This window comes from Myotis myotis, unplaced genomic scaffold (genome assembly GCF_014108235.1).
Source record: "Myotis myotis isolate mMyoMyo1 unplaced genomic scaffold, mMyoMyo1.p scaffold_m19_p_10, whole genome shotgun sequence".
Taxonomy (NCBI): Eukaryota; Metazoa; Chordata; class Mammalia; order Chiroptera; family Vespertilionidae; genus Myotis; species Myotis myotis.
In genome coordinates, this window is record NW_023416314.1 from 9,300,986 (window position 1) to 9,311,518 (window position 10,533).

The window sequence follows — 10,533 nt, forward strand, 5'->3', positions numbered from 1 at the left end:
AAGTAATAAACCTGTACAAGGAGCAGCGTGAATGTTAGTGAGAACACCGCTCAGGCCACAATCTTGGACATCCTCCAGACAAGCGTGTCCTTCCTGCTGGGGGGAATGTCCCTTCCACCTAGAGAAGGGCTTCTTTCAAAAGCGGATACACATATATGCATAACCCATGGACACAGACACTAGTGTGGTGAAGGACTGGGGGGTAGAGGGGAAAAATGGGACATATGTAATACTTTCAGTAATAAAGAGACATTTAAAAAGGGAAAAGAAAAAACAAACAAAAGCATATGTGTAATTGTGAGGGCTTTATAATGTATTTAGTCTTTTATGTATTAATTTTTTATTATTATTCTATTCTATTATTATTTTATTCTAGTGAAACAGGAATTTTAGGGGTGAAATAGGACAAGTTTAGGAAATATTAGAACTTTTGGAAGTTAAGGGAACCATGGAGGAAGCACAGGGCTGCAGAGCAGCAGAAGGTATATTTCCATAGAATAGGGGAGCTGAAAAGCTGCAACAGGCACATTTCCATAGAATGAGGGAGCTGTGAACAGAAAAGGTCTATATTTATAAAATAAAGAGAAGGAAGCCCTTCAAACAGAAGGAGAGGAAGAAAGCCCAAAGGGAATAGGAAAACAATAGGGAATGAGATGAGGGAGAACTTCACATGTCCCAATCTTGAGCCCAGGAGTTACTATAGTAACCAGTCCAAGGGAATAGTGACCAATCAGAGGGGATATTAAGTCACCAAGATCTGCAGCCATTATAAGCCAGAGGGAAAGGAACTCAGTGGGATCTTTTCCCCCTCCCTACATGGGAGTCCATTCTGTGGGGCTCTTTCCCTTTCCCCTCATGGGAGTCTGTATTTGTTCTTCAATAAATCTCCACCTTTGTCATACCACTGTCTGTCTGTGGATTCATTCTTCAATTCCAGTGGACAAAGAACCTGGGTTCTAGTCCAAAAACTCTGTATCACTAGTATACAGGTTTGGTATTTTATTTTAAACTCTGAAGCAAGCAGAGTCCATCACTGTTGAACTTGGGCCTGAAGACATGTAGTCTCTAGTAGCATTTGTAATTCAATCTAGGTCAAACAAATAAACTAACACTCAGAAGCCTGCTACAGTATTTGGTTGTATAAAACAACTCAAGTGTATTAATGCGTCCTCTGAGGTCACGGTTCATTATACTTGTCAGTTTCATGGACAGGAATTAAATGTAAGGTTTTTAAGTTTTTATAAGGATCTCAATATAACAATACACACCTTAAAAGTTTAATCCAGAAATTCTAAGAATTGGCATGAGCCAACACTTAGAGTTTTCATCCCATGTTACTATTGAAGACAAGATTTCCATAGACAAAATATGGTCCACTTCCCTGCTCTGCATGAGAGAGAGCCATAAGCTGTCTCTCAAAATGCTGAGCCCAAGGCTACAGACTGCAGCTCATCCTGTCCTTCCCATCCAGACTGCTAGACTGAATTAACCATCAATAACTTCAAGAATGTTTTCTGGAGGCTTTGTGGTGGCAGGCGTGTACATGTCAAGAACTTTTTTTTAGAAAGATCTCTCCCATTAGAGTCATTCAAATAAATCATCGAATTACCATATTCTGTGGCCCGGAAAACAATTGCCAAGTAGATGAGAGAGAGACAACGGCATGACAGCCTGACTGAAGAGGCATCAGCTGGCAAGCAGCCAGGAGACTCCAGGTGTTGGCTTTATTAGAGTGGCTTGTCCAATTGCCTCTAGGACTCAAGGATTATGAACTGAAAGGAATGGGGCAAGGAAGAGGAAACTTTGGCTACTAACAATTATTCCGAACCCTTATTGTTAGTTATTGATTGTCTTTAATTTGGGGGAGTGTTAAATAGAAAAAAAAGGTATTAAATAAAAACAGGAAGTCACCCAGAGATGAACTTTGCTATGTCAGTAAGCCAGGCATAGGCTAGTCCCAGAGAACAAAGAGGTCTTGCTTTCAAAGAACAACTTTTCCCTCTGATTGCATTTGGGAAGCATAAAAGAGACCAGGGATTGAGAGTCCACCAGAGCTCCCATCTCGGCTGTATGGGGGACTTAGGGGCCTTGGATAGAAGGGGCAGGTTAGATGCCTGTCTTTTTTGTATCAGGGCCTCAGGAGCATGTGAGGTAGAGGTCGGGCCTTACTCAATGGTCTACAGCCTAGTTCCAAGCTAGTGTGTGAAGGCAAACCCCTATTTTGTAAAACTACTGTTTGGAATTCTCTGCTATTCTTTGGATGGCCTCTAATTCTGAAAAAAAAAAGTAACTTTGCTTTCTAGCCTGCTTGAATAGTGGGGGAGATAAACTTGGCTGTCTGACCTTGTAGGCCAGAGACTGGATACACCCAATGCCATGCCAGGTGCATTTTTTTAATTGGATAGAACTGTATAGTTTTCAAGGCCGCCGCCAGCAAGCACACACAGGGCTGGCTCTTCTATAAAAAGGGAAGTTCTGCTTGTAGCTGTGCTTAGATTTGGATTCATTTCCCTAATCCAACTGCAGTGAATAAAGTCTAACTCCAAACTCTCAGAGCGCTGTTTGGTTCTTGTCCGGTTTTTCTGTAACGTAATTGGTTCCCTGCCATTTTGGGAAGACCGGGGTACCACCCATTGTGGCCTATTGGCCTCTGGTGTGGACTGGGTTTGAGGACCGGGGGAGCTGGATAGGCCCCCAGGAGGCACTGCTCTGCTGATTTAGCAGAATTGAACTGGGGGAGCTCCGGGCGCTCCCGGATCTCAGCCCAGGACCCAGCCGGCATCTGGAGAGCATGGACGGACACTTCTGGACCTGTCTGCAGACTCTGTAAGGTAGGGGCCCCAATCCCCTATAGTCTGACCCGCTCAGAGTGAGTGGAAGGGGAGCTTGATCACCCCCAGGGGAGCCATAGAGCTCCCTCAGGAATTGGGAATCCCTCAGGAATTGGGAATTTGTTTGGAATTTGGAATTTGGAATTTATTTGGAATTGGGAATTTGTTAGGAATTGGGAATTTGTTTAAACTCTGAGTGAATGTCTGGTGAAAGTGTGTGAGTATGGAGGGAGGGGGCCTTCCTTCTCCTCTCCTTTGTGTGGCTCCACGACTTCGGTTATGGAGTCCGAGTGGGCCCCAACCTGCGTTTCCGCTATTCGTCATATGGCATAACAATGACTCATCCCCACATGGAGGTGAACAGGCCCGGGGTTTATATGGGTGCACCTTATCTAAGACGAATCTAAGCTCCCAAGGGATGCAGCCAGGTGGGCATATGAGTGAGGATCTGTGAAAACAGGTCACCCCCTCCCTTGTCTGTCTCTCATCACCCATCATCATGGGGTAGGGACAAAGTAAACCTACTGTTCTTATTGCATGTTCGAAAATTTTAAAAGGGGTACAGTAGAGATTGTGGAATTGGAATGAATGCTGAAACATTGAGGAAGTATGAGTGAACAGCTGTTTGTTTGTGTGGGACTAGCCAATTTGCTACTGAGAAGGAGGACTGGACACAGTCTTAACTCCTCCAGTAGGTTCTCACCAAGACGTTGGTCGAGAATTCTGTTCTAGGACATGGGTGCCAGGAGTGCCCCCACGTCCACCTGGGGAGTTTGGCATTGTTTTGTTTATCTGCTCAGCTCCGGTCGGGGCTAGTCTACTGAGAGAGTTTGAGTACGGGTGTTTGTCTTTCTTGGCTGCTCATTAACTGGTCTGTGTGAAGCGAAAGCTACTTTGATTTATTTTGCATTTCTGTTGATTCATCTGGCTGAATGTTTAGACTGTACCCGTGATGGTCTGCAAAAGTCTCTAGCAGCTGTGAGAATTATTTTTCTCAGAGTCTTTTGCTCACTATTACAGAGGGCATCAGCCCACTTAGCTAATAAAAATTTCTATCTCTCAGTTGTTCTTACCTGAATTGTAAATTTGCTGTATTAAATTAAAATGTTGAAGTTCTAGGGTAGATTTAAAGGCTGGCTAGGTTCCAAGATTGCTTATAAGAAAAGCAAGAGAGAAGTCTTTTCAAGTTAACTATTTGCTTAGCAAATCAACAAAGTAGTAAATTTCAAAGAACTTGTTATTTATGGTTTTCTTTTCTCATTGGTGGACACAAAGGGCTTACAGCTCTGCAGGGAGGAGAGATTTACTGGCCCTGACCCTGCCTGTGACATCATAGTTCAACGTGAGCCACCTGAGAAGGAACTAAGGCTGAAGTTATTATTAACTGTCTATAGGCCCCGTCAACCCCTGGTTGTGTGTGTGTTGTTCAGTCTTTTGTCTTTGTCTTTGTGGTTATATGTTTTGTTTGACTTGCCCTTTTCAGTTATCTATTAGGATCCTCATAGAGTACATAACCTGGTCTTTCCCTTCCTCCTTCATCCTGATTCTGAAAGCATCTGTAACTGGATTAAAGATCTTTTCTTTCAAGAGGCCTCCAGGCTTTCGGTCTGTAAGAAATCTCCCTATGCAAACTTATCCTCATCCACTATCTTTCCAGGCCAACTAAGAGTCATTTTTCCCCACAGGTCAGACACCAGCCTCCAGGAGGGAGGACTACTATAGCAGTAGTCTGCTTTTCTCCAAAACTCCCACTGTTTAAAGGGAGACAAACAACTGGACTGGGGAACAGGAGAATTGGTCGGAGAGATCAAGAGTAAAGAGGAAAAATCTGTGAGGGAAAGCAACGGGCTTGGGCTGAGAGATAGGGGCGGGGTGTCGGCAGTTATTTTACTGGCTGCAGACTGCTCTGCATGTGTAAGGGTCTTGTCTGTAGCTTACTAGCAGGTGCCTTATCAACTAACTTCAAGGTCACAAGTTTTCTGTAAGCACAATTAATCTTTCTCTACCCTGGTTTATTCTTTTTAACCCTTCCAATGCTGATTGCTCACTTTTGGTAATCATTAAAAGACTAAGGTTTCTAAGAATAAGGAATTCTAATACATTAATAACAACTAAACTCCCAGGAGCAAAGTGGAGGGAAAACGGAGCTGGCGTCCGCAGCAGCCCAAGTGATTTAGAACTGGTTGCTAGGCAGACTCAGCCCCTGAGAGCCAGGTCAAAAAAAAAGGGGGCTGGAAAGGGGGCTGGAGGCCTGAGCTGCCCTCTGCGGCCCTGAAAGAAGAAGCAGCAGCGAGAAAAGCAGGGGAAAGCAGAAATTTACCTGCCACTAGAGCTACCCTTCTGCTGCCCAGTGAGTAATGAGTGTTTTGCAACAAGCAATACAAGACTCGGGTCTTTGGCTTGCAGCAGTTAAAACAGAAGCCAGTGACTGCTACTAGCCTTCCTGCAGCCCAAGTATAACAGAGAGCCTGAGATCTATGAAAGCTACAGATAGAGCTAGTTAAAGCTCCCTTTTGCAAATGTATAGAAAAGGTCCAGTACCTGTTGCTGCTGGAAGAGAGGAGGGGCTGATATCCTCTTCCCTTGGAAGAGGCCTGGTTGCTGCTCTGCCACAAAGGGGACTGATGGGAAGACAAGGAAAGCAGGGCCCTGTAACTAATAAACAGGGTTAATAAAAGGGCAAAGGAAAGGCACTCTCCCTGGACCTGGGAGCCATCAGGACTTTGAAATTCTCCAAGAGAGGAGGAGTCTGACTCAGAGACTGGCCGAAACCTCCTTGGGTTAGGAGGACTGGAGGCTGCACATTGAATCTATAGACTGCAGTTTGCTAGGGGTTAAGCTACCTGTGTACAGCAAAACAACTTTCTCCTGTGCCAGAATACATTTTAAGGAAATTGGACAGACTGTGTTTGTAGCTAGAAAGAAATGGCCGCAATGCACAGCCCTGACAGTGGCCTGCAAAAAAATTTATAATAATAGAAGATTTAGCACCTGAAACGACCATGGTGCCAATATTATATTTCATTGTATTAATATGTTGTATTAATCTTTGATTCTCTTACAGGTTTGAATGTAGCTGTACCTGCCAGCAGTTGCTGTAGACCGGTGATGGTCTACAGTCCTTGGTAGTCTTTGGGAGTAACTGGCAAGTGTCCAGATTCCCACACTGAGGGCCATTGTTATGGCTATGTGTAAGCTGTCCTGAAAGGAGACTATGTGGGGTGAACCCCAAAAGTAGAGGGTGCTTAGCTGCCGAGAGGGCAGGTGCCCAACTGGGCAAAGAAGAATACCCATTAGGTTTTGGTCTCTATTGAGAGACAGTTGGCAGTTGGCAGCCTGTATACTGTCTTACAGGCCTGTATGACCATGCCCATGTCAGGGGTGGCACAAACCCTCAACTGTAGGAAACTTGGGAAAGCCTGTTTAGAACAGAGGGAAATAGTAAAGTAGTGAATACTAGCCCTCTGTTACAGGAATTACAGACCCTGTGAGGTCCTGTGACATGTAAGACCCTGTAAAGAAAAATGCTCCTTTAGTCCATTCCAAGAGAACAAGTCAAGTAAGGGGAGCCCTATTACAGGGACAACTGTAACTGTCTATTTGAATATAGACACATTGTAAATTTCTTCTTGCCATTTGAAGACAGTTATATTACTCTGAAGAGTCCATGAAAAGGGACTGACAAAGAAAATCAGGAAATCTTGGAGCAGTTCAATATGTCTTTCTCCTTATATAATTCTTCCGAAATTTGGCAATACTTAATAAATCATGGCAATACTTTTCTTTGCATATATTCAATAAGACTGGTTCTTAATAGTGGTTTTATTAACTGAAAACTTTGACTGGAGTATCATGTTTTAAAGAGACCTGTCTGGACTCTGAAGACTTGAAGCCAATAAGAGTGCCACGGAAAAGCCTGGTATCCTGCTTGGGAGTGCTGAAGATGGCTGGTGCTGGAGCGTCAGGCCCATACCCTACTATCACTGGCGGTTGGACAAAGTAGAAGCGGAGCAATAAGGATGCCTCTGCATCCCTGCAGAACCCCCATGCACTCTGGGCTGCAACAAGTAGGAGGGCTACTGAGATGGGCCTTAAAGCCTAGGGCATGGGCCCAGGTAGAGTTGCTACAGGTCACAAGCCCACCCCCTTCTGTGCCCAGGACAGAAAGGAGCCTGACTAGAAGGTGACCTCTGACCAGACACACCCGCTGCAGGTCACTCTCAAGAAGACAATGGACCTGGCCAATCAACCTGCTCCAAAGGATTCAGAGAACACCCTGCTGAATTCTTCCTTACACTAATCTTTCTTTCTTATCTTCTCTTAAAGGCAAAATGCTCTGGTATTTCTGGATAATCATTGTTTTTATCTTTCTAGTAATTCTCATTTTGTTTTTTTCTGAGGCTAATCCCAGGAGGAGAATTCTTCTGCCCTTGTTGGAATACAGAAACACCATAAAATTACTGCTTCCCACACAGAAAAGGAACAAGATGAATAATACAGGAGTTATCTGAGACATGGGCTGCATTGCGGGCGGGTGGGGGGGGGGTATCTGGAAATGGCTCCTTCCATTGACAAGACCACTGTTAATGCTACTCATGGCCATAATCCTAGGACCATGTCTTCTCAATCTGTTAACTTGCTTTATCTCATCACGTCTAGATGCCTTTAAACTTCAAATGGTCTTACAAGCCAGAAGAATTCCCTACAAACCTCTCCAAGAGGAAGAAACAGAATGTTAATCCCTTGGACATCGTCCTTTTTCAGCAGGAAGTAGTAAAAGATCGATCAACACCCCTGTTTACCATAACATCCCGCAGTTGTACCACAAGGCTGAAAAGCTTGTGGGACAAGGAGGGGGAATGTGAAGGTAAACCCCTATTTTGTAAAACTACTGTTTGGAATTCTCTGCTATTCTTTGGACGGCCTCTATCTAATTCTGAAAAGGTAACTTTGCTTTCTAGCCTGCTTGAATAGTGGGGGAGATAAACTTAGCTGTCTGACCTTGTAGGCCAGAGACTAGAGACACTCAATGCCATGCCAGGTGCATTTTTTAATTGGATAGAACTGTGTAGTTTTCAAGGCCGCCGCCAGCAAGCACACAAAGGGCTGGCTCTTCTATAAAAAGGGAAGTTCTGCTTGTAGCTTTGCTTAGATTTGGATTCATTTCCCTAAGCCCGCCGCGGTGAATAAAGTGTAACTCCAAACTCTCAGAGCGCTGTTTGGTTCTTCTCTGGTTTTTCTGTAACAAGTGGACAACATCACTCAAAGAAAATGCAAGAGGGAAATTAAATGAAAGAGTTCACATTTAAAATCCTAGCTTTTCTGTCAGGATTGAATTTATTCTCTGAGTGCTTCACCAACATTGAAGTATTTTATTCCTTCTGGAAAGCAAACTTTTGGAGAGAAATTATAAAACTATTCAATGACAGACTTTAAATCTTCATGTCAGATAGCTATAACATTTTCTAGGAATTCTTAGACTTAAGTAACTAGCTGACTAACTACATAAATAAATAAATAAGTAAAGTGCCTTGCCAGGGGGACTAGAGAATGTGGTATGAAGTTTATCAGACTGTTCTCATAAACTTCAACAACTGAGCTACCACATACTCAGGATGGGAAGTGAGTTTTAATTATTAGAAGGACTCTGAGGCTAAAGGAATAAGAATAAAGAGTAACAAGACAGGGGATATACAGTAGTGCCACTGACTTAGAAATGGGGCCCTGAAACCAGGTGTAAACACGTTGTCTGCAAACTAACATGACCAATGAAGAAATCCTAAGTGGATGCAAAGACACGGGGCCTGCATGGACTTTAGTCTGAGCTGTAGACCTTACCTGAGGGCAGCCCCATCTTCTCTGCAAGGTGGGAGTCGATTTCACGGATGTGATGGATACATACTTGGCTTGCCTTGTCCCCTTTCCGAGTGACTGAGTCAATCAAAGCTCGGGCCTTATCCATATCTGTGGCATTTTCACATCTTACTTTCTCCATCTCCTCCTGGTTCAGAACTCTTTCCTTTAATAGGTCATCCAACAAGCCATTTATGGTGCCCGAGGTCACTGATTGGATAAAAACCTTCCTCTTCTCCTTCAGGTCTTTGTCTGTTTGAAGCAAAAGAATCCCTCTTGTTACTAAACAGCTTCATTTTCCTCTCAAGTCAGCAATAGTCTCCTTTATTTTTTTAACATATTTTTTATTGATTTTTTACTGAGAAGGGAAAGGGATAGAGAGCCAGAAACATCGATGAGAGAGATCGATCAGCTGCCTCCTGCACACGCCCCAGTGGGGATGTGCACGCAACCAAGGTACCTGCCCTTGACGGGAATCAAACCTGGGACTCCTGATCCGCAGGCCAACGCTCTATCCACTGAGCCAAACCGGATCGGCAGCAATAGCCTCCTTTAGATGTAATCCATAAAATGTCCCTCTCCACGCAGTTCAGTCATCCTGAGCTACCCACATCCCTCACTCTTCCCTCAGTGTTACCCAGGGTGCTCACTGAGAGCCTGAAGTCCCAGATGCCTCCTGTTTATTCAACTCTGCATAATAAAAGAAGGAAACAGTGATGGCTTATTTCCCTTGGGGACAGCAGCTGCTGGTACCCATCTCATGGGGATCCTGCACCCTTTGGCAGATTAATTCAGTTAAGCCTTTAAGGCCCCTTCTCTCCATTCCTTCCTCCTCCCTCTTCTTTCTTCCCTCTCCCTCAGTTAAGTTCACCCAGTTTACCTAAACATTCACAGAACCTAAATATGGTTTCCCCAAAAGCCAGCCACTTTCCCAAAATTTTCCCCAAGACCTATCCTTCTAGAAAGTAAACAAACAAACAAAATAGAATAACAAAAACAAGAAAAAAAACCCAAAACTCACCAGCCATGGCATTTCTCTCCTAGCCTTGGCGTGCAATTTGAAACTGAGAGCATGTTCCACCTCGTTTTAAGCAGGGTGTGTACACATATTACGAAATACCTATTGCTCATTCATATGCATGTCTTTATTTTTTTCTCCAAAGTAATAATCTTATTGCTTAACTTCAGAGTGTCTCTGGGTGTATATCCTTGGAAAATTTCCTTCACCAGCACTGGATGAGGCTGGGGTAGGAAGGGAGTGCAGCCTAGAGGATAAGAAAGTGAAGAGAAAATATGCATTCACTTCAACTCACACCCTAATGAATCTCTCATTCATTAGGGAGTGTGATCAGGAAAGCAACTTATCCTTTGGTGTCTTAATCCATTCACAGTACTGTTACAAAATGCCACAGACTGGGTGGCTTATCAACAAGAGGACTTTATTTCTCACAGTTCTGCATCTGGAAGCGCAAAACCAGGTGCCAGCATGGTTGGCTTGTGGTGAGGGCCCTTTTCAGGGTTGCAGACTGCTGACTTCTCACCATGACCTCACCTGGCATAAGGGTGAGGTAGCTCTTTGGAATCCATTTTAAGGGTGTGAATCCCATTCATGAGGCTTTTGCCCTCATGATCAGTTCAACTGCTCCATACCTCAAATCCTGATATTGTCACCGTGTGCCTTAGGTTTTCAACATCTGAGTATTGGAGGGACACATACATTCAATCTATAGCATTTGGAGAAGTTGAACCATTGTGATCCTTGTCCCCATCCTGCAGATCAAATAAGTCCTAGGAACTATGTGTTTCTGAGAAGCAGCTCTGCTGTTAGGAGTGAAAACATTTTCCACCA

The 10,533-nt window shown here is 43.9% G+C and overlaps 1 protein-coding gene across 5 annotated transcripts in view; it reads right to left on the reverse strand.

The window, feature by feature from the left end:
• LOC118664385 (caspase-1-like) overlaps positions 1–9,818 on the reverse strand; it is a 34,825-nt gene extending 25,007 nt beyond the window's left edge. For 4 of the 5 annotated variants that reach the window (XR_004970309.1, XM_036324427.1, XM_036324428.1 and 1 more), the window contains exons 1-3: positions 9,706–9,818; positions 8,670–8,936; positions 5,373–5,486 (exon numbers count right to left, since the gene is read on the reverse strand). Coding sequence is in view for 4 of the 5 variants with exons in the window: in XM_036324427.1 (XP_036180320.1) it covers positions 5,373–5,486; positions 8,670–8,936; positions 9,706–9,712 (388 nt within the window). In the remaining variant the exon portion in view is untranslated. The remainder of the gene's footprint in view (positions 1–5,372; positions 5,487–8,669; positions 8,937–9,705) is intronic. The other variant, XM_036324429.1, reaches the window with a different exon arrangement.
• Between the last annotated feature and the right edge of the window lie 715 nt (positions 9,819–10,533).